General features: G+C 44.4%; 1 protein-coding gene across 1 annotated transcript in view; it reads right to left on the bottom strand.

Annotated features, from left to right (window-relative positions):
* Positions 1-25000, bottom strand: part of LOC132991486 (glutamate receptor ionotropic, NMDA 2D-like) — a 121318-nt gene that overhangs the window by 27716 nt on the left and 68602 nt on the right. Inside the window, exons 7-9 of the mRNA XM_061060273.1 lie at positions 14501-14615; positions 4329-4534; positions 234-402 (exon numbers count right to left, since the gene is read on the bottom strand). Coding sequence (XP_060916256.1) covers positions 234-402; positions 4329-4534; positions 14501-14615 — 490 coding nt within the window. The remainder of the gene's footprint in view (positions 1-233; positions 403-4328; positions 4535-14500; positions 14616-25000) is intronic.

Genomic DNA, 25000 nt, shown 5'->3' with positions numbered 1-25000 from the left:
AGGTGTTTGTTCTGCCCTCTGAGTCTGCCTTCTCACCGTAAACAATAGGACATGGAGCGAGAAAGACCGAGTACACCCGAGCCCTTCCAGAGAGGGGGCGTGGTCAGACACAGCTCATTTACATATTTATGTCTTCAATTCTGACTGAACCTGAAAAAAAAATCAACATTTTAGTTTATCGAGACACATAATAGCTTTTTCAAGTACTCGCATATTAAAATGGAGATCCTCACCTCTCCGACCATGCCGTTCCACTCCCCATCGATGTTCTTCCCGTGCCTCCCGTTGGTCACAAGATAAAGGTCGTAGGTGAAACCCACAATTTTGGCCAGTCTCTTGAGGACGTCGATGCAGAAACCTTTGCAGCAATGCTTCATGGGCCCGGTGCCCTCCACCACCAGACTGAGGAGCAGATGTGAGAAAAGACAAAGCGGTGAGACAGTGAATGGGCTTTTTTATGAGGTTTTAAGATGTTTTATGAAGGAGGCTTTGACCTGGATGGGCTGCTCGGCTGAAATTGAAAAAGAAATAGCGGCCGAGGGAGTGAGAAAAGAACAGATGAGTACCTGAGAGACACAGGGAGAAGAGAGTAAGACTGATGTATGATTTATTGGCGAGGGATCGAGAGGAGATCGATAGTGAGAGTTGTTTGGAGAGAAAATGCGTGTCAGGTGAGACAGCAGGCGGGCAGAGCGCTGCATTAACAAACAGGATTCAACTCGACGTGTTTCTCTTGGATTCTGTCCACAATTAGAATGAAACTGAAAAGCCCTTTTCTGTCAGAGGTTTCATGTAGAGAGCTCTTCAACCTAAGGGCCTCAAGAGGAGCTCAACACATATGAGAATGAAAGCACAATTACATCCCTGTCCGTCAAGAGGCTGCAGTGACGCTCAGCCGTCCATACCAAGTGTCCTTTGGACAGTCCCAAGGACACTTAGCTATGCATCCTCTCACCTCTGTTACCTAGCAACACAACTTAACATTAGGGCAATTGTTTTTTAACAACATAGAATAAAACAGAAGGGGGGGCTGAATATGCAGAGCCTCAGTGGAGCAAAGGGGTCTTAAAAAACATATATATATATTTGTTTGTCTCTTATTCAGAATTGTCATAAAAAGTTAAAATGGCCGGTTGTCTGTGCACAGAGAAAAATGTTGGAGAAACAGAGTACTGACAGTGTAGATGGCGCTGAAGGTGCAAACGCTGCAGATAGTACAGACGATGCAGATGGTGCACACAGTGCTGATGATGTTGCAGATGGTGCAGATGTACAAACAATGTATACAGTGTGGACAGTGCTGACGGTGTTGTTATCGCTGAAGTGCAGACCATGCCAAACGATGCAGACGGTGCAGATGGTGCAAACGATGCAGAAGGTGCAGATGGTGCAAACGATGCAGAAGGTGCAGATGGTGCAAACGATGCAGAAGGTGCAGATGATGCAAACGATGCAGAAGGTGCAGATGATGCAAACGATGCAGAAGGTGCAGATGGTGCAAACGATGCAGAAGGTGCAGATGGTGCAAACGATGCAGAAGGTGCAGATGGTGCAAACGATGCAGAAGGTGCAGATGGTGCAAACGATGCAGAAGGTGCAGATGGTGCAAATGATTCAGATGTTGCAGACGGTTTGTGTCTGTCCACTGGTCATCATTGGCCTGAGCTGATGTGATGTTATCATTGGTTATTGATGTTACGCTCTCAGAATGAACATAACAGTAGCCTCCTCCAGTGTCAACATGTCTGTAGGTTACATCCTACACTCCAGGTAGCTGCATACATCTCTCTGGGCTGCCCTCTAGAGGTATCCTCCAGTAACACAGGGAGTGCACGGCCAATTTTTGTAAACAATTACGTTCATGACGCAGCCGTTTGTTTACGACTTCAAAATATAGTATATCTCCATTCTTGGTTGGTTAAAGTTGTGCTTACCTGTGTTATGTGCTCCACACCAGATGTGTGACATCATAAACAAGCCCTGCTGATAGTCATGACCTTGGTGGTGATGATGCATTAACATCACAGGAACGGAGCTTTGTCAGGTGAAACAAGAAAGTCAATCGTCTAAAGTGGGGGGGGGGCGGGGATGATTTATGTAAGAATTATAGAGGAAGAGAAAAACATGCAGGTGGAGAAACCTGTGTTTCCAATTTTAAAGAAACCTGCTTCAAAGTAGGTTGATTAAAAAAAGAGAGAGAGCAAACTTCTCTCTCAGCCAGTCGTGTTTCAAAAGGATAAACCTGTTATCTTTCCATTGGCCAGGTCATGTGCTGGCAGGAAGGAAGCTTATCAGGGATAGACCAGGAGCCCAGAGCTCTCTCTCTCTCTCTCACACACACACACACACACACACACACACACACACTCTTTAGTTTGCCTGAAATGAACTTTTTACCAACATGTAACAGGGGAATATATCTGAATCTAAATGTGAATTAAACAACATATAAGAAAATATAATTTCTTCTCAGTTCTGTGTGGACAAGATATAACGAGATAACGTCCTGAGGCAAACATGGCGTGGAAACGACGACGTGGAAGTAGCAGATGAAGCAGCAGAGTCCTCCATACGACTCTATAATGAGAATATATGTATATATGTGTGTTTGTATCAATGTGTAGTTGAAGAGAATCTCAAAGTGAACTAAAGAGAGGAGAAGAACAAACTGGAGAACAGGAAACATGCAGCAGCAGGTTGATTAGAGCACGGAGATGGTAGAGGTGGCGTGCAGACAGTCTATGGTCGTGCAGCGATCACAGGGTTTATTCCCTGTCACCACCCCCTCCCACTGGCCCCTCCCACTGGCTCCAGGTGAATTCTCCTGATTATATCCTGCTGCGTTCTCACATCAGCTCACTCTGGCAGGAGTGTCAGGAGAAACCTTGGATGAAGGCCGAGTTCAACATCTGGCTGTTTGGGATGCCCCGTGGTCTAGTGGTTAATTTGTGCGCCCTTGTGTCCTTTCTCTCCAATAAAGGCATAAAAAAAAGCCCAAAAAATAAATCTATGTGTTTGCGTTCACACATGCAGCTCACACCAAAAACTTCAGGTGTGTTGTGTGAATCTGAGATGTGGGCCATTGACATCCTTTATTTGTCATTGCAATGTAAACATGCTCGCTGGGATGCGTCAACATGCCAAATAAAATGAGGCCCGGTGTGAACACGAGGAGATTTCCTCGTTTCTACACCACGGGGGGTCCACAAATAAATGCCTCGCTGTACTTTGGGGTTCTCCAGGGCCCCTCAAGAGGGTCAGACTCTATCTACTTCCTGTACGCATCCTTAATCAAAATGGAGTTTTATCACACTGTAAGATATTTTGTAATAATATGATTCATTTCTTCATAACGAGGGACTCATCATGTTATCACGTCACACCCATCTTTATTCTTATATTCATGTTTGCCATTATTACACTTCTGTGTAATCTTAAAGTATGAATAATTAACAATAGACTTTATTGAGAGGAAGGAACTCTGTAATTAAAAACATATTGATTTTTTAAAGATTAAAAGATGATGAACTCTCCATTGTCCTGTGGCGTCGAGGCTCCATAATGAGCGGCTGAATTTAAATCATGCCGCATGCTTCAACGTGGTGCCATCTGACTTTGAACATATCGGTAGCTGCTGTGAGGAAAGTTAATTTCCTCTGTGGCATAATTAGGTTACTTTGTGATGTTTTAATCCATTGATCCCAGGAGGAAAGGCTTTTCTTTAAGCCCAGCCTTCCCTGTACACAGCACCTGCAGATGGTAAAGATTTACTGTCTTGTTCACGGCTGCTTGGCCAGACGTTTTAATTTCACAAAGGATCAAACCCTGATACTCCTCTGCTTTTGGGTACTCTCTATCTGGAAACTTCTTTTCTACCTTCCACTAAGGTTTTATAGGCTGATAAGGATTTTAGGGAAGAAACCACGAGCAGACATCAAGGTAAGAAATAAATTATGTACCGAACAGACTCTTGTTGTGTGTAAAACTCGCAGTCCTTCCTCAGGTAGAAAAATGATGTCTTTATTATTCTGCTCCTCTCTGCTTATGACCGTAATAAAATCAGGTCATCTCGACCTCAAACTTTCCCCGGTGAGTTTCAGACGGTTGTTTTAACACCATTTACACTCAATTTAACTGTTTTGTTTGCCTCTCCTTTCTGCTGTTGTAATGCAGAATACAGGGGCTGCTGTGGCTCAGTGGTAGAGTGAGTCACAGCATGGACCAGATGGTTTTATTGAGATGTTTTGAGTCAGATTGTGTTGGTAAAGAAAACACAGCATGGCACTTTGTTTGTTGTGTTTGCTTCAAACACGATGTCTGTGGGTTACCTGGAGTTGACGGGCATTCGGCAGGGTACGGAATCCCGGATGCAGGAGCTGGTGCCCGGGTCAGCCGGCTCCACGATGACAAACGGCCTCTCCTCCAAAGTCACCACTCGTAGGTGCTGGGCGTCATCCAGAGGCTTCAGGAAGGAGCCGTATCGAGACCAGGGATGGTACCGCAGGCGCAGGTGGCCGTTTTCCCACCAGCCAACCTGGATGGGTAAAAAACATGAGAACACAAAAGCTTAACGTCTGTAAAGTGTGACAGCTTGAATACGTAAATACGATGAGTCAGATCATTCAATCCACTTGGCATGTTAACCACAGTACCTTATACTCCCCGCTGTGCTGGTCCCCCTCTTTTATCGGACATCCGAGGGGATACAGACTGGTAAACGCTCCTAAACTTTCTCTGAGCTGGTGCTAAGGTGTTATTGAACTACTTCAGGCACTACTACACTTAAAGTACTAGCACCTTCTTCCACCACGTGGTGTCAGGCCAAACGCCTATAACGTTTCACCAACCTCTTTAAAGTCTTCATATGTGATTTTTCACACTTAAATATAAATCAAGTATCTCCTCTGAAAATAACTCTGTGAGTCATGACTGTCTACAATGGGTGTAACACCCGAGTCCCACTGTCTGTGATGTTTTCAGAGTTTTCAGAGTCCTATCTTCAGTTTGTTTACATCGCCCGGACGGCCGGCTGACTCCTCCCCTCGTGTATAAAAGTTGTTTAATTGAGGGACTAGAGAAAAGAAGAATAACATACTGTACTCACTGCTTAACTGTGTTTCTAGATCACGCTCATTTCAGGTAAATTTACATGCAGTGTGAAGATACGAGCATAATAAAGATCGCTAGCATTAGCATGCTAACACAACAATGCAGCGCGAGTTGTTTTGGTTTCATGCTGGTGCTCAAGGGCGACATCTGCTGGATCAAAAAATCACATATAAAGCCTTTAAGATCTTCAATCAAGTCCAGTTGAGTTTGGATCACGTTACAAATGAACCTTGATGACTGAGAACCATCACAGACATCTGGCCTTAGATCTGCATGTTTTTATGAACAGTGAGCAGAGGAGAATCGTCAGCTTGTGAGGGAGATGCAACACAAACCATGCTGTGAGAATTTGCACTGGTTGTTTCACTGAGCGCCTTTGAGTCAGTTTAAAAAGAAATGCTGCAACATGATGTTTTTATGTAGAGAACGAGACAAGAGTCGAGACAGCTTAAGTGTCACAGTGACCTATTTGCGCAAACAAATCTGTTCACATCAACCGAGGATGTTGGAGGACGGCTGTGCAGCTGTAAACAGTAAATCTGTCAGTGTCTTGTAATTTTCTTGCTCTGGTGCATATATTTAGATGCCATTTGCATTCAGCCAATTCCTCTGTGTTTGTACCTGATTCTGCCAGACGTGGCTGCTGGGATTTATGAAAAACCTGCAAAGCCTCTTTATAAACACACATACACACCTGGAGTAGCTTGTTGGGGCATTGTTGATAGACTAACACAAATATGCTACTGGTACTGATGCTATTAATGAAATATATGGGGAATCAGGGAACCAATAATATGATTTGTTACTGCTTTATTTAAAAAGATTATTTTGTTCAACTGTAAATGTAAATCTGGAAGATAGTAGGTAAACTTGTAAATTTGAATTTCTCAACTTCCAAACAAATCTGGTTTCAGACTGGCTTCTACATTTCAGTGTGCATGTTAACAAGTCAGGGCAACATGCCTTCTGTTAGAGCCTCGCTCTCTCTCTCACTCTCCAGTTATCAGGTCAACAGGTGTTGCAGTGATGGAAGCGGGCAAGAGAAGTGGTTCAGATAGAAGTGATTGTACCCGACCTAAAAAGCCTCTGCATGTTTCTAATAAGCTCCACGAGCAGAAACGTGCTCAAACTAGGATCAATATTGGAGATGCTTTTGAAAAATGGAGAGAGGTTAGAACACAGAAAGGTTTACAGACCCATGCAGAGCTGGATAAACACTGAAGCTTCAGAGTCCACCACATGGTGACCTGAGTGAGCATGGACTCTAGAGAGGAGGGGGGGGGGGGGGAGACAGCTCTCTATGATGTTTAGAATTTAGACTGCAGTACCCATTTTAACCACTAGGGGTCAGAGTTACATATTGCTCCTCTAATAATGTGCTTCTCTCTTTCTCTCTCCGTCGCCTCCTCTTGTCCCCCTCGTCTTTAGCGCTGTAGCCTTTATCAACCAATCAATCATTATTTGTATAGCGCTAATTTATAACAAGTGTTATCTGGAGACGCTTTATAAAACAGCAGATTGGATAATATGCAGGAAGGATTTCTCCTTTGTATTCCTCTTGTTCCTGTTGTCCACACTTCCTTGCTGCTGAGGTGGAGGTCGGAGCAGGTCGTGCATGAATGAGGACGGCGGTGGTTGTGGGGACGATACAGTCCGATTAAATAATAAGTCCTGATAACATTATTAAGCTTCATTCAAGTAAAAATCAGCTATTAGTCCCCAGATTGTTTGTAGGTCCCCAGAACGTCCCATTCAAGCTAATGTCCCCTTAATGTCATCAAAACAAGTACTTGGAAGGTCCCCATAACATCCCTTGGAAACTAGTGTCCCCTTCAATTCAGCAAAACAAGAACTTCAACACACACAAAAACACTCTATTAAGCATAATACTTTCAAGGAAAACGCATTCACAATGAAACACATCACAACAGATGACAAGAACACACAAAACTAAATGGGGAAAAAATATACTGCTATTCATTAGTGTTCCTTTTTGGTCACCTGAATAAAACAATACAAGGACAAAATGTACCAAACATTCATATTGTAGTAAAGAGAAAATTGGCAGCAGCTGGCACCTTGCACCAGCTTCAATCCCTATCTTTTTTGTTCACTCTTTGTCTATTTTTCCCGTGTGTTTCTGCTCCTCTCCTTCAGTCGCTCTGCTGCATAAATAATGGCCACAACCAACAGTTCATTATAAAACGAAATGATAATTTGCTCTTCAGTGCTCATTTGTCCTCCAGTTCACCCCTCTAACATGTTTTGCATTATCTGAAGTAAATGCTTTCAGCCGCTCTTTAAGAACAAAAAGACATTTCATATGCATGGACACCAACACACACACTCCAGCACAGCTCAGACGGGGGCTGAATCTCTGCATGACAGCCCAGCAGAAGGCAGGAAAAGGCGAGATTTGGTATTTGGTGGTTCTTGGTTGCCATGGAACTCAGATAGACCCTGAGGTTCTGCCAAAGTGTTCTGAGACTCTACAGTCTGGCGCAGACTTCACCATAATTGAGCTGATTGGAGGTTGGATTCCACCTTTCCGACCCCTCTATTCTCGACTTCCAAACTAATGTTGGTTTCAGACTGGATGCTTCGTTTACATTTCAGCGTGCATGTTAACATGTCTGGGTGATATATCTTCTCTCTCGCTCTCCCTGTCTCTCCCTTAGCTTGGAGTTTTGTAAAGTAATTGCCATTTGACAATGAAAATAAGATCGTTTTCAGATAAGCCTTAAACTTGTTCAAAAGACACCTAAACCACCCCTGGATGATAATGTGCTTCAGATTTGAGGTCTGATTCCACCTTCTCAACAATTACAGGGTTGTTCCCAACTCCAGGCTGCTTGGAATCGATTATCTGCACCGATAATGTAAATACATCACGTCTGATCCGCTTAGCAACCCCCATCCCCCACCCTGTCAATTATTCAATATTCATTGTGTTACTAACTAGTGGATATCTGCTTTCACTTGATTTGTTTAACTCGGAGAGGTCTGTTTGTATTTCTGTAAATTTTTCCGTCTGATCAGTCTCCGAGGCTGAGAGCACTCGTTGTGAAGCAGCTCCTCTGCTGTTCATTACAAAGAAATCTCTGCTGCTGCTTCTACTACACCAATAAAACTCATCACTATCTGAGCACTGGAGGACCTTTTCATGCGGAGACCAAACACTTGAAAAAAGCAATTGTAAAAAGAAAGAAACAAAAAAAAACTATTAAATTCAAGACATAAGCGGAATCAATAATAATGGTTTTATTCTAAAAGGAAATTGTGGTAAAATGTATGAAACTAATTTTCGAGTTTGTTTTAACATAAACTGTTAAAATAATGCATTTTCCTCTGTATGAATCTTTATTCTACTTAGACTGAATATTACCTAGCTCGCCATCCACAGAGGAGTCAGACTATTACAACACAACTGTTCTAGCTCCACGAGCAGAAACGTGCTCAAACTAGGATCAATATTGGAGATGCTTTTTGAAAAATGGAGAGAGGTTAGAACACAGAAAGGTTTACAGACCCATGCAGAGCTGGATAAACACTGAAGCTTCAGAGTCCACCACATGGTGTCAGAGTTACATATTGCTCCTTAAAGAGTGCATTTACATGAAATAGTTAAGTATAGATTTTCTTGATATATGAAAAATATTTATGCAGAGCTACTATACGTGTTGAGTTTGTGTTTGTTGGTTTGTTGTACTTCGAGAATGAATATCACGGATGTGTTTTTATGTAATCTAACTAATGAAATCTTGTCAATGAAGATATGGAGATCCCAGGAAGAGTAGCTACTGTTTAACACAGATGCTCATTGGGATCTTAATAAACAAACAAACCGACAGGATGGTAAATGGTTCCATCCACATCAACACAGAGGCTTCAGATTCCTTGGAGCGACCGTCATAAAAGTCCTCTCCTGGGCTGACGACACCTTGGCATTAATGGGTGAAGCACAACAAAAGCCTTTCTTTCCAGAGGATGCTAAGGAGAGCCAATTTTCTCCCAAAAAGCTTCTTGTCGACTCTTAACAGATGCACTGCAGGGAGCATCCTAACAAACTGCGTGACAGCCTTGCACAGCAGATTCACCAACGCTGACAAAAAAGCCCCCATAGTGTTGGGAAAAACAGCACACACAACTGTTGGCTTGGGTAATCCTGTTGGGGGGTGGGGGGGGGACTGTTGGCAAGGTAGTACAAATTTTGAGCCTGCTACTTGTGAAGTCCCTGCTGAGTTATTGCAATAGATTGACGACTCTATCAAACTTGTTCCTACACATATACTGTGATTATGGGGCTGTGAAACTAATATAGCAGCTGTGAAGTGGATTTAAATATTATTCAGTTTTATGTGGTTCCAGAGTTCCAGAGTTTCCTGTCATGTTGATTAAAAAGGCACTGCAGCTTTCATGTCCTGTTCGCTCATTGGTCCTCTGTATAATTGCTGTTAAAAACCTGCTGCTCAATGAGCAAACAAATGTATCATGACTTCTTGCTGCACTAGTGCATCACACATCAATCTGACTTTATAAAACCAAAGGATGTTGCACGCCTTCTAAAGGTATGAAAGAAGGCTGAGATGGAAATAAAACTAAAACAAACCTTTTCCTGTCCACAAAGATCAGTACTGAAGACTCCACAGAATTCAATTTGCAGAAAACAAGAAATCATTTCAGAAGCTACTTGTTTAAATGTTAAAAACATTTTCGAATCCATCCATTCATTATCTATACCGCTTTTCCCGTTTGGGGTCACGGGGGCTGGAGCCGATCTGAGCATTGGGCGAGAGGTAGGGTTACAGACAATCTTAGGTGTGAATGTGGCATTTTATAATCATAGTTTTTAAACCGTTTTACACATTATTTCTTATCAAGGAATAATGATTATTTGCTCAAGTTTAGCTGTTGGCTTTGTGCTGCTTTAAACTGCATGCATAATCTTGTCTTTATTCATGAAATATATTATTTCCTCAAAGTTGCGATCAAATGAGTGTTCCGACTTTTGGTGAATACAGTCTCAAGCTCTACCGACGAGGCTTGCTCAGCTGCCCTGAGGTCGATGTTCTCTGCAATGGGAAAGATCAGGAGAGGTTAATTCAACAAATATGCGCCCGGGAAACGGAGATGTTCAGATAAATGAGGTTAGAGAGCCAGTGGGCAGTTAGGGTCAAGTGCAGGACTCTGAGGGAGGTAAATGGACACAGTCTGTCCTTTGCTTGGCCATTATACCTCAGATCAAAAGCATCGCTATACAATGGGCACTTCAGGGGAGCCTGGATTATGGCCTTTGTCCATTAGAAGTCCTCTCCTGGAAAATCCAAATGACTCAATGAACTCAAATTTAGTCTGTGGGCTTCCAACTGTAGTGCCATAATCTGTGTCTGCATTGGCACAAAGGCTGAAAGAGATAAGTTTAATATTTATGAAGGAACTTTTATGTGCTAGTCAGGCTTGATGCTTTTTGCTTTGTGCCCAGTATTACCTTTACGACGCAGCTTGTAATGTTTGTGCTTTTCAAACAGAAAGAGCTGGTCAGAACGATCCATTTGTGGAGCCTGATACTAATGTGGAGGATCCACCAAACACAGAGGTGTGTGGTGGAAACCCATTGGCAGGTCTGCAATGTTGTTTTTAAAGATTTATTTTTTGGGGCTTTTTATGCCTTTAATGGATAGATAGGACAGTGGATAGAGTCAGGGATCAGGGAGAGGGGGTGGGGAGTGACATGCGGGAGGGGGGCCACAGGTGGGATGTGAGCCCGGGCCGCCCGCTTGAGGCTGCAGCCTCCATACATGGGGCGCGCGCACTAACCATTGCGCCACCAGCGCCCCAGGTCTGCAATGTTGTTTAACAGCTTCACAGTTTATCATTTGTTTTTCTATTTTCGTCTCAACAGGTTTGACTATTTCAACAATGAGGGCTAGGCGTCGCTGTGCCAGCCGGAAGTGGTCCTCTTATGTTGAACCAGGAACAAACCACAGACTATTTACAAAGTTACTACATTTTATAAAGCAAATGCAAGACCTACCTTTTTAGTAGAGCTTTTAACTGAATCTCATTTCATCTAGTTTTATTACATTTTGAACCTCCTGTGTTTCCTCAGTTCCTCTTCTTATCTAGTTATTTTTACCTGAGTTTTTGGATTGTGGGATGGGGGTGGGGGAGGGAGTCATGTTGTTGCTGTTTGGTTTAATGTTGATGTAAAGCACTTTGGGATACATTTGTTGTATGAGAAATGCTATACAAATAAAGTTTCATTGATTGATTGATTGTACTCCTCTTTAAGAGTATGTAATAGTGATAGTAAAAAAACCTGCAGAGCCGAACAGCTGATAGGTGAAGAAAACGTATGAAGTGATCCGAAGTAGTGCTCAAACAATGCAGCTTGTTGATGGTAAAGTCAAGTGAATATTTCTTAAATATAGACATTAATTATTCGGTTGTCTTTTAGTCAAGTTAGCTTAATTACAGGGTAGAACTGACCCTGTCTGTGTAGCCAATAGTTTCTGTGCCGTTACTCCAACTTGTTTCTGTACCGAGGGTCCGAGCTGACCGGCATCTCACTTCCAGATACCTCATACAACCCCACTTCAAAAATGACCAAACCATCCTCTATAGCGATAAGAGTCTGCATAGTCATTGGATCCACTGTTACTATTTTAATAACTGTTAAAGTAAGCTCTTGGTTTGCTCCAGTCAAAGTATTTTAAGGGTTCCTGTTTGAAACAGGACTCGGCTAACCTGATGATTTCCTCCATGACTCAGCTGAACCTCTGTTGTAAAAGAAATGCAGAAATTAAATCATCTCTTGGGAGCAGCAGTGCAAATTAAACCCGTTTCTGCTCGGTCTCGACCCGCTGAAGCCAATTTCTCTTCCTTTATCTTTTCCCAACCCATTGAGTAGTAGACAGTAACCCATCACCTCAGTCAGAATCTAAGACTTCATTCAGTAGAAAGTCAATACAGTAATGATGAGCAGTATCAGGAAAGGCCAGCAAATGCCCCCGTGGTTTCTCGTAGATGAAGCTGTACTTCAGTTTGCTGCCTCTTGCACCAGTCACGACTGTAACTCTCAGCTCCTTGGGAAGGTTCAACTTATCAAGAAGAGAAGCAGGCTGGATGTGTTGAACTCTGAAGCCAATTGCAGACGCAGTGAGGAGCAGAAGACTTAAAATACATGAATAAAAAATCTGACACTCTCCCAAAATAAATGGCCCTTGTTGAGCCATCAAACGCTTAGAGGCAGTAGTTTTAGCTTTCATGAGTGCTGCCTCTTTGTCAGGTTTTAAAGTGTCTTCAGTAACTTTAACATTTCCCTGATCTGAGTCTTGCTCTGAGGCTTCTTATCTTTTGCAAAACAAGACTGGGGTCATATTCGGATCATAGCACGCATGATGTAGAAAATTCTGCAAACCTCCCTCCAACAGTCTGAGGTTTTTCATGCAAATTAGCAACAGCTAGTCGGACTTTTATAGAGAGTTCAGAGGGAGACATATTCAGCTCCATTGACAAGATAATGTATTTTATCATACATGATGACAAGTGAAAGGGGGATTTAGTAGCCAGCTCAGATCAAAGATTCACTATGTGACACTGAGAGGGATTCAAAGTGGCTACAAAAGAATGGTTCAATTAGATTCCGCTAATGACCAATTTGACATCAAAAAGTTGAGCAGAAGCTGTTAAATGAAAACATGAAAAGTGTTTCCCCAGAAGTCTACCATTGAAGTCGATTCTGGCGCTTCCACATGGAACATTTCAGCTTTTTAGGTTTTAATCATAGACCCTACATGGGGATTGACATAGCTAAATTTCGAGTTTTGGGATGTTCTTTCAGGGCTGACCAGGTGGTGACCTTCCAAGGTGAAAATTATGCCAAAGCAGAAGTACAAAAAAATCTTCCATTCCACTTGTGTCCGCTTGAGGCTGGCTGTAGAAGCTCCAGACATCCCATAAAGCTATGGGCCTCCTGACTGTGTTAAGCATGGTCTCAGTGACTTCCCCCAATTGGTATCTGATGGCTACAATGGTGGTCTCCATATTAGAAGTGCTGTCTCAAACTAACAATCGAGAAAATGGCAAAGAGGCGGAGCTGATTGCGCTGCTTAAGCCTTCTGGTTAACAGTCAGACGAGCCACGCCCCTAATTATGCCAGACTCTTAGCATGAATATGATCAATGGGGAAAATAATCTCCCTCCATTACAGTATTTTTTCCCAAATAAATACATGAGCTCTTCAGACATAACCCTTTTGCACCAGGCTAACCCCTAACAACTTAATGCTAATTGGACATCCAGGGCTTTCGCAGCCATACTCATGTGGACACTCGAGGAACTGCAGTTTGCTTGCCCTTCCACATCGGCTTCACTTTTCAACACCAGAGGCTGTCGTTTGGTTTGAACCACTTTGTTGTTGGGTACTGAGGAAGTGTCGAGTTGGGGGGCTGGATAGTCTCTGCTTTGTGCTGGACACCAAAGGTCCATATGTGAAAACATCTCGTTACTGGACTTCACTTTGTCTATACCTGCAAACTGTCGGTGCAATATTGAAAAAGTACCTCCTGTATCCTCAAAATCTGCTGTTTCTGTCCCTGACAAATTAGAGCAAAGATCCAGTGGACTGTGATGTACAGATACTTCTTTCCATATTGCATGAATCGCTGAGAAAGATGAAGTGCACGCTGATACTCTGCAAAGAGAAACGTCTGATAAGTTTACTCAATCGAGGAATCCCACTAAAGGCACAACAATCGGAATCAGTCTTTCCTCCAGAAATACTGTCGGCACCTTCAGGAGGAAGTTCAGCTTCAACAGGAAAATGAAGAACTACAAACACTTAGAAATCCAAGGTCTCGCACTAAAGCTGCACAGTAAGAACAGTGACTTATTCTTTTCTCATGGGTCGATTTTCAGTTATCATCCTTTAAATGAGGGGGGCCTTGAGTGTGCACCCACCCAGTACACATATTGAGTCATGAAAGGTCAGGAACAAATGCAACACAGCAGGAAAGAACAAAAAGATTACTTGTTTCTTTGGAGGGAGTCGTGAGGAATTGAAAGTGCCCTCAGAGAGCAGACCTCAGATTTTGTACTATTACTGTACAACCGCTTCACATGGCCCCACGCGGAGAAGAGGATACGGGCATGTGAGTTAGCGCTGGCTAACAAGGCTGACAAACCCAGATGAAGGAGGAGAGGAGGAGGGGGCTTTGGTGGAGAACTCATTAGATGTGGGGGAGAGAGGGAGGCAGAGACAGTGAGACGGCAGAAAGGTGAAGCCGAGCACCGATGAGTTAGCATGTTTGATGGGCTGTGAAATTGCGGTTAGGCCGTCTAGCAGCCGAGCTGTGATAATTAGTGGTGACTTGCACAGCTGTGCACTGACCTCCTCCCAGCCCCTCCCGTTGGTGTAGGAGATGACATCGAGCAGCGGTTTGGACAGGTAGCCGTCACTGTTGAAGGAATAGTCACGCCCGCCGATGGATATGTTGGTGAAGTACCTGCAAGAGGACACAGAAAAACAGAGAGGTAAAATTAAAATCAAAAAAGAAAAAGGGGGGGGGATAGGTGTTTCTGGGCACTTGGGAAAGAATTATCAAATTTTTATAAAAAAAGTGTTTGTAGACTCAGCATATGACCAACCAAGCATCACATTCATGTGTATGGTTACACATTTTTACTCATTGGGGTGATCCCATACTCAACGATTCATTGGGCAGAGCCTCAGCTGACTGTCAGTCTCACAGTCGAGCACAAAGATCATTCCATTGCAGCTCTGTGGGGGTGTGTAATGTCTAGTTTTACACAGATTTGTTCATTTGTGGCTCATATCCTTTCTTGGTGTAAATATCACCTTATTAATAATTTTAATGGAGTTCTGAAAACCAGTCGTACTTTGAATCAATCTGCTCAGTGTGAGCATGAAGAAATCACCCTGCAGTACTGATAGAAGCAGCTGATCTGTGTTTGTGTGTGTGCATTGGCTTCAAGACATTTCAGTCAGCAGCACAGTCGCGTGCAATTACCCGTCAGAACAGGGGGAGTTACCTCCTTTCAACAAAGGCTCTCATTGGCTGTTATAAGACATTATGAGGTGTCATCAGAAGGTCAGCAGATTAGCAGAGTTTTCTGAACAGTTAGGTGGATATTTATGGATGTAATGTCTGGATTTAAATTGTGGGGACTCAGTTTGTTGGATTGTTATGAGGAGGAGAGTTCAGTAAATCTTCACATGGTTAAAAGACGCTGTTTGTTGTCGCTGGTCTGACAGATGTGTAGATTGTGGTTGCCTAGGTGGTCTGACCCGCACTCACTGAGCCGTCAGTGTGTGTGCCTGCTGTATTGTAATCCTTAGTCCGGGACAGGCCTAGGTCTTTATCTTTTTAGAGAGGTTCCCCCCTGGAGGCGGTGGTTTTGTCCATTAGTGCTGTGTTGCTAAACGTTAAATAAGTAACAATTGGATTTGTTGTAGAAGATCAGCTTGTTAGTTGTTGTCTGATCCTTTTGAGAATAAATTAAAAACTAAGTGAAAAAAGAGAAATCATTTGATGAAGAAAAACACAATCCTGTCGATGTGAGAGGAAATCACAACGTGGAGGCGTGGAGAACGAGATGTGGGAGAAGCAAAGAGCCGAGAAAAGGTGATGCACCGAGGAAGAGACGAGACAGAGCAGACTTCACTAAAAGGTTTCCCTGTCTTCAGCTGCACTCTCGTGTCACACAACAGCGAGGGGAAGAAAAAATATAAGAAAATCTGAAGACAAATACTTGGGAGTACTTTTAATACCAGGAAAGACAAAAGCAAAGAGAGTTAGAGTGAAGCAGAGATGGAGGCAGAGAGCTTTACCTTTGATGTTTGTTAATGAAATCTCGACCTTAAAAGCGTCCAGGAAAAAGCACATCAAAGCTTCCAAATGAAACCTTCCCCGCATCCTCTCAAAAACACGAGCAGACAACCCGGCTGAGAGAAAACCTCAACAACGTCCCAAAAAACAACCAATCAACAGAAATACGACTTCAAATATATGAAAGGCAAAGAAAAAGGCCAAAAAGAGTCGTGGGTTCAAAAAAGTACTGAAGGTAAAGTCGGATTGCAGGGTAGCTCACGATACGGTACGACGTGATGAGATACGATAAAACCACAGACTGTAAATATTAATGCACAAAGCCTGAGTGTTGTCACCCGTCTGTCCCTGCAGGGGGCGCTGGAGTCCCATCGATGGCGGTCTCCATGCTGGAAATGCTGTCTCAGTCTAACTTTCAGTCAACCTAACGACAGGCTGAGAGCTGGAGCTGAGGCGGGTTTTAAACCTCCTGTAAACATGTTAATCTGTAAAAACAGGCTTTTTAGAATGGGTGTGTATGTGACTTCCTGTGCTTCTGCAGCCAGCCTCTAGTGGACACTTGAGGTACTGCCGTTTTTTTGCACGTCTACACTGGCTTCATTTAACGACACCAGAGTTTACTGCTCGGTTCCGATTGGCTTTAAATATTACACTCACAGGTGATAGGGAGTGTGCACAACACAGAACATTATAGTGTATATAATATAATGACTTGAGTCTGTAATCCTCAGCAGACCACTTTAGGATTACTGTGGACAAAGTGTAACACATCCCTCCAGTCATATATAGACTTTAAATAATGCATCAAATGAAGCGAGGGGCAGAAATAATGAAAACCAGCATGAGGAAGCAGCTTCCAGAGACTATCAGTATATTATATGCATATCCCAGCCACCACACTTATCTTCATAATAAATAAGACTGTGAGCTTATTCTCTGTATTCTAAATGAAATATGTTTTTTAGCCCCTCGTTTCTCAGAATATTTACATTTCAGGCGTCGTGCAGAAACTTTTCTTCAGTCAAACGAGATTCAGCTCCTGCAGGTGCAGCTGCATGACAAAGTCACGGTCTTTCACTGCAGAGTTCATTCACTTTGGCTTCTTTCCCCAAAGGAGCGACCGAGGGGCTCACATTGACGGTAAGAGAAACGGTCAGTTCGCTAATTGGTTGCAGAAAAACCTGGCTTTCCTTTTGAGTATGCTAATGCTCTCGTGGAGTGCAGACGGAGACTCTGCTGCATTGTTCCTATTCAATAAATTCATGAAGAAATGTGAGGAGGGGGATTTAGCTTCTATTTGTGTATTGAATATAAAACACTAAAAGGCCTTTATGCCTCTAACGAGAGGACAGGAAGGTGGGCGGACTATGACCGAGTGTGGGAGTCGAACTCGGGGCCGCCATGTTGAGCTCATTAGTCTCTCAATATGAGACTCGTGATTTAATCCCTGAGCCACAGCGTCGCCACATTCTATGTAGATTTATGGATTTTATTGATGTTAAAGGTCATGATGTTGATCCCCATTTTAAAACTCACACATAGTCTTACAGTGCTGGAAATCAGGGAGCGAGAGAGTGGGGAAGGACATGCGGGAAAGGATTCGAACCCGGGCCGCCCGCTTTGAGGACTATAAGCGACTTAGGGCTTCTTCTTCTGCTAAGTTGCTTATGTGGGCTCGCCTTACTCACTGTATGAACCCGACCTATTTCTCTACCAGCTCTCCACAAGAACGCAAAACACGATAGTTGATCCTCTTGTAGGATCTGTCCACATCCCCTGGTTCCCCCCCCCCCCCCCCCCCCCCCCTCCAGTGAGTGAGAGAAAAATGGCATGATTTATGGATTATTCAGTTGCTTGCTTGCTGACCACTTTTTTTTTTGACACATTGCTGTAAGTAAGGTCGCCTTTTATTTATTTTATTTATTTATTCGAAGAGCCAAGTTCGCTTCTTTTGGGCTTGTTTCCAGTCTCTGAAATTGCAGCTTGCACTCTGACAAAATCAACTGCAAATCTAGCATCGACAGGAAAGTGGAACTGCAGGTTGTAGTAGCTCTTCAGCGACCTCCTTTAACCCAATATCCGTCAAGTGTTTGGTACGGTATGCAGTGCAATGATAGACAGCACGGCAGCGTCAAACATGAATTCTGATGTGCATGTACATCGTGTAGAACAGCAGCCGCTGAAATACGAAATCCAGCGAGAACACATTCAACACGTCAGGTACAGATGTCACCTCGCAGAGCGTGCAATCTCTGCGGGCGCTTTGACAAAGAACTACTCGCGTCTCAGCCTCTCAAGTGTTTGGCCTCCCCTGGCAGGAGCTTTTTGTTAGAAGAGACCTCTAACCTGACGTTGCACCCACCAGCACCTGATGTTACCTGACATGTGGGTGCTCCCTGAGGACTGGACTATTTCTCCGTCACCTGGTGTTACCTCGGCAAAGAGGGAGAAAAATATCAGCCTCGAGGCTCAGAGTGGCAGCGCTCGTATACAGCCGAGTGGGGGCTACAATTCTACCTTGTTTTCCCTGTCACCTCCTCCTCCATCCTTTCTTCCTCTGCCTCCTCCGTCTTTTTATACCATCTTGAAATCCACTGGATTTTCCCAGGTGGAAGGTACAGTACAGAGTAGAGAAGCAGTGGTGACAGCCATGAATAAAGTGGAGAGAGAGTGGGATTTGAATGATGGGGGAAGGAGAGACAGGGGGGGGTAAGGAGAGAGCGACAGAAATCCAACAAAAGGGAGAGGCACAGGCAGACAGGGAGGGAGTGTGCGGGTGCAGGGAATGAGAGAGACAGGTTGTGCTGCATGGCTCAGAAACACGAGCTGCTGCACAGAGAGGAGAAGCATCAAACATGTTCTCTACAGGCAGCAGACGCTTCACACACATGAAGAAGAAACAGACCAACAGAGTGTCTAATAAGCACGGAAAAATAACTCAAACAGAGAGATGATTACAACATTCCTGTAACGTAATTATGCATGAAAATCCAAACCAACACTGGGGAACTAAGAAAGTGTTGTTGTGCAAATATCTGCTGAGTTTGTGACTGAAGTCTGTGGGTGTGTGATTTACTGAGGCAGCAGTTCATGGAGCAGGACTCTGAGAGGGAGGCAGATCTCATCAGTGACACTGAGAAGAGGAGTTTCTCCACTGAGCTCCGAGTAGAAATGATAACCTGAGGATCTTTACAATCAACATTTATATTTGTCCAGTTATCCTCAGATAATCTGGAACTAATCAAGAACATCATCTAGAGCCGAACATTACCATCTCGCTGGTGTGGCACATGATGACCGTGCAATGTGTCTTTGACCTTAAAGTACATTTTATGAATCCTTTTCACTTCATGTTAGACAAAGTGTTTTATATGGAGCTTAATTTTGCTTTGCCCGCACTGTACAGGATACAAATTTCAAAAACACAAACTACATAATGGACGCTCCGTCGTAGCCTCCTCAGTAAAACTGCACCCACGACATCCAGCTCAGTAATGTCTATCTTGAACTCACTGGGTGTTACTGCGGACTGGCAGCCTGTGAGCCTGAGCTCAGGGCAACAAACCCCACTAATGTGTTTGCAGATGGTCAGACACACATTTGCAGATATGTGTACTCATTTGTGGATCTTGCACGGCAGGAGTGTTGCAAAAGTCACATGTAAAATGACAGCCAATGGAGAGGCCTGCCTCAGTTGTAAGCGATCATTTGTGTTTATTTTCAGGATTTACAGCTGAAAAAGTTCACTGACATTAACAAATAAGTACATTTTTCAAAATTGGTCAACATATTTGCAGATTAGTTTACACATTTGTGGATCTGTGTACACAAAGTCAAATAGTTTTGCCACAATAATAGCTCCATAGTTTTAAACCGTCAAAATAGGGCCCGTGGCGTGCGATGCTTGTGGCTTATTGGGTTGATTCCACTTGTGGGGTGAAACACAAACAAAAAACTGATTTTTGTGCCGAACAAACTTTGCGTTTTTTTTTGGTTATTTGGTCGGCTAATTCTTCTTAAGGTTCAGTGACATTCAGTCGGATTTTAGAGCCAATCGGACGCTGCCCTGAGGCTCTCTGGTGTTTTGTTATCGAGCCGACCCACCGCCCTCTTCTCCTCCATCTCGCCGTCTCGTTCCTTCCTCTCTGTGTTTCCCTGATGCAGCAGATACAGCCCATTGAGCTCCCAAAGTGTTCCTCCTTTTTCTCATTTATAAGAAGGCTGATCCATTAGAGAATTAAATAAATGGATGAATGGATGCATAGATAAATAAATAAAAGCTCCTGCATCAAACACACAATGAGTTTTTTTTTTTTTTGGTCAGCATCCCTCCCTCTCTCTGCCGCTCTCATTCGTTCCTTCTCTTATTGATTAAGATGATTCATGGTTCATCACGAGCCTCCTCTCTCACACTGTGGAGAATAATGGGAGCATACGCTGCTATTGAGGTCATATAGAGAGTGTAAGAGAGAGGGGGGTCCTGAGTCACACAGATGAAAGGAGTGTGACCGTGAACAGAGCGGGGGGGGGGGGGGCAGCCTGACAGAGATGTAAAGGCCATCATGAGTCCACGTTCACAAATCATCTCGTGGCTAACACTTGTTATGAACTGGCGCTGTACATATAACGAATGATTGAAGAACCCTGAATGATTCTTTCACAGGCCTTGAAAGCAGGATGATAAGGGGGTGACTGTGTTTGAGGACGCCCCCAGGGGGTCAAACTGTGCTGCGATCCACGATAGATAGGTTGTTAACCATACAAACACGCCAGAAGAAAAGGGTCATAACTCGGCAATGTGGCCGCCAGTCAGTCTTTATGGATTCTGGTTTCTCAGATTGGATGATAATTTTTGAGCGCGTGCAGAACATGTTGTGCATTTTGAAGCTGTTTTGACATTTATTGGATGTGTGAAAAAGTAATCATGGAGATAAAAATGGATTCCCAGACACAGAGAGTAAGTCGATCTTGGAACAAATCAGATATTATCTCAGCCTCGGGGGGGGGGGGGGGGGGGGCGGGGGTGAGACTGATATTTCAAGGGTTAAGTTGCAGCCAGTGGATATGTAGTAAGCAGATAATGGACATCTGACTCTTCCTCTTTGATTCATATTTATCATCTTTTACAACATGTATATTACAGACAGAGGGTTACACCTGAAGACTGTGACATCACACATTTCTGAAGGGGCATTTCGAAGCCCAACGGCGGCGGTCGCCATATTTGAAATACTGTGGAATTGAAGACCATGTTGAGGAGTTAAAGTCAGGGTTGGTAATGTTAGAAAACTAGCATGATTTTGAAAGTAGCATTCCCTCAGTGCTCCGTCTGCACCCCCTCCCCTCTGTACCCCCTCCCCTCTGTGCTCCCTCTAAAGCCACACCCCCTCCCCTCTGTGCTCCCTCTAAAGCCACGCCCCCTCATTTACATGCACGAGCACGCAAGAGGTAGAGAGCGAGCAGGGAGACAGGGAGGCGTCTGATTGGTTCATCAGATTGGTACCTCGTGGCAGACATTGGTTGATACAGATGATGGATGAGTTATTCATTTCTGTCAGGACCAGAATCTTTAAAAAGTGGATCTGGAGATTTCGAGTACTACAACACTAAGCTGTGGTAAAGAAAATGTTTTTATCGTTAAGTTAAATGTGTGTTTTTGTTAGTGGAAGGGGGCGGGGCATCAATTTGGGCGTTCCAGCCAGATCCAATCAGAGTACGTCTTGGCTCCAAGTGATGCTACCATCACTATATGTCAGCGCCCGTAGCACAGGTGAGGGAGACGGGATGTCCATATTTGGTCGCGGTTGATACACACACACACACACACACACACACACACACACACACACACACACACACAGATTATTAACCTACAGGAACCGTGCTGCAGCGTCTTCAACATAAATACTTAAAGCTGAAGGGAGTCGATGCACTGACTGCTCGCTGCATGTTTTATGAACGGGGAAATGTAATGGCACGAGGACACACGCTGCAGGGTGTAAAATGAGAATTTCACATGAAAATTAAGTGAATATTTTATCAGCATAAATATTTCTGTTACATTTTTTTTGTGCCTGCCTGCCTCACAAAAAAGTGCGGCTCGTCTTTGTGCCAGTAAATCCTGCTTCAGCACAAAGTCGTAAAAACCAGAGACCACGAGGTGATAAATGTCTTGAAAGTTTGCAACCCGCAATAAAACTTAACATCCGGGGCTGAAATACAACCTTACATTTAAAATGAAGCTAATCGCCAAGAAAATACCAGCGAGTCACCGAGCGTGTGAAGTACAGCAAGACTGGAAGACAAAGGACGGGACGACTTGAAACCACCCGAGGACGAGGAGGAGGAGGACGAGGAGGGGGAGGACGAGGAGGGGGAGGGGGAGACTTCAGACGGGGTCGATGTTAGGAAAGGACACCAAACACAGAGGAACACGAGGAGGTGGGAAAAGTGAGGGTGAGCAGAGAGAGAAAGAGAGACTGAAGACACATCAAGCAGACGGCAAAGAAGTAGAGGCGCCTCACAACGCCGTTTGTCTTGGCCAAAAAGTTGCACTTGAACACACCGTTAAGACTACAGCCGACGGCCAACCACCACGTACGTTCTGCGCATGCGTGAGAGGAAATAACTCTCCATGCCAGTAGGGGGCGGTAGTCCGTAATCGTCATTCCAAAAAGGGAAACGGGAAGACCAATTCACCACTCGTGATAGACGTACTTCTAATCGAGATTAATGTCTGATAACAAGTGGAAGTCGTTGACGGGTGGCGACGGAGCTGGACTCACCGCAAAAACTAGAGCGACGATCTCCTTGGTGTGTCGGTGTCTTAAAGGCTTTATATGTGATGTATTGATCCAGCAGATGTCGCCCTTGAGCACCAGCATGAAACCAAAACAACTCGCGCTGCATTGTTGTGTTAGCATGCTAATGCTAGCGATCTTTATTATGCTCGTATCTTCACACTGCATGTAAATTTACCTGAAATGAGCGTGATCTAGAAACACAGTTAAGCAGTGAGTACAGTATGTTATTCTTCTTTTCTCTAGTCCCTCAATTAAACAACTTTTATACACGAGGGGAGGAGTCAGCCGGCCGTCCGGGCGATGTAAACAAAGTGAAGATAGGACTCTGAAAACTCTGAAAACATCACAGACAGTGGGACTCGGGTGTTACACCCATTGTAGACAGTCATGACTCACTGAGTTATTTTCAGAGGAGATACTTGATTTCTACATTTAAGTGTGAAAAATCACATATAAAGACTTAAGCGCAGGAGGAGTGGAGGGACAATAAAACACAGAGGGGAGGATGATGAGGGGGCGCAAAGGGGGGCACGCAGGGCGATGGAGGAGAGACCCTACTCTGACTTCAAACAGCAGCAGAGATTTCATGTGTCTAAGTGGGAGTGGCAGCTCTCTGTTTAAACACACACACACACACACACACACACACATTAGCACCTCACTGCCATCATCACCCTGTTGTGACTGCCTTCGTTAGCACTGATCGGAGAGGTCCTGCAGCCAGGGGAGGGTGTGTGTGTGTGTGTGTGTGTGTGTGTGTGTGTGTGTGTCTGTGTGTGTGTGTGTGTGTGTGTGTGTCTGTGTGTGTGTGTGTGTGTGTGTGTGTGTGTGTGTCTGTGTGTGTGTGTGTGTGTGTGTGTGTGTGTGTGTGTGTGTGTGTGTGTGTGTGTGTGTGTGTGTGTGTGTGTGTGTGTGTGTGTGTGTCGCTGTGTGTGGTGTGTGTGTGTGTGTGTGTGTGTGTCGCTGTGTGTGTGTGTGTGTGTGTGTGTGTATGTGTGTGTGTGTATGTGTCGCTGTGTGTGTGTGTGTGTGTGTGTGTGTCGCTGTGTGTGTGTGTGTGTGTGTGTGTCTGTGTGTGTGTGTGTGTGTATGTGTGTGTGTGTGTGTGTGTGTGTGTGTGTGTGTGTGTGTGTGTGTGTGTCTGTGTGTGTATGTCTGTGTGTGTGTGTGTGTGTGTGTGTGTGTGTGTGTCTGTGTGTGTGTGTGTGTGTGTCTGTGTGTGTGTGTGTGTGTGTGTGTGTGTGTGTGTGTCTGTGTGTGTGTGTGTGTGTGTCTGTGTGTGTGTGTGTGTGTGTGTGTGTGTCTGTGTGTGTGTGTGTGTGTGTGTGTGTGTGTGTGTGTGTGTGTGTGTGTGTGTGTGTCTGTGTGTGTGTGTGTGTGTGTGTGTGTGTCGCTGTGTGTCGCTGTGTGTGTGTGTGTGTGTGTGTGTGTGTGTGTGTGTGCGTTTCAGAGCTGACAGCAGAAGTCACAACCTCGAGGAGATCCGCTCCCCGTTCCCGACGACGGGCAGTTTACCAGCAGACTGCAGATCAGGAGCTCGTGACCTCCGCTCCTCAGCTGCAGCGAGCGGGCTGGATCAAGGAGAGCGACAGAATGACACGTCAGGTGATCGGATTAGTGTGACAGCGAGCGGCCTGCTGTGTTTCCCCCGCATGTTTAGAAAACTCACTATCTCGACTTTGAAGAGGCAGAGGAGCCGCGGTGAAACACAAACTAAGAGCTTCTAAAGAGAAGCATCTGTGAGGGCGGTTCCACATCAGAGACGTCAGGGACTGGACCTGCAGTACCTCAAGTGTCCACAAGACGCTTCCTGCTAACTCCTCGTTACTCCATCAAAATGTCCCTCATCAGTTTGGACAAACATTTGACTTTAGCTGTCGCTTTCATTCTTCCATAACTCCTGCTTGCTCCTCCAGTTCCCTCGATGCCACCTTCCTTCCTTCCTTCCTTCCTTCACTTCTTTCCTTTCCTTTCCTCTTCCTGCCTCCCCTCATGCATGGTGCGTTCCAATCCAATTAGCCAATTTACATGCAAAGCGATGCATCGAATGTGTTTGTGAGCGCTTCACAGAGGAGCAGAGACGGGATGGGAGGGGAGATGGATGGATGGAGAGAGACGGAGTGAAAAGAGGAAGGGAGGGGGGGAGTGAATATGAGGGAATACAAAATGAGAGCGATGGAGATGTGCAGGGAAGGGGAGGGGGGGAAGTTTTGTATGAATGGGAGAGGAGGGGGGGGG

The sequence above is a fragment of the Labrus mixtus genome, chromosome 16, assembly GCF_963584025.1.
Source record: "Labrus mixtus chromosome 16, fLabMix1.1, whole genome shotgun sequence".
NCBI classification, from domain to species: domain Eukaryota; kingdom Metazoa; phylum Chordata; class Actinopteri; order Labriformes; family Labridae; genus Labrus; species Labrus mixtus.
Note: the sequence above shows the minus strand (reverse complement) of the source record. Positions and strands in the feature narration are given on the sequence as shown.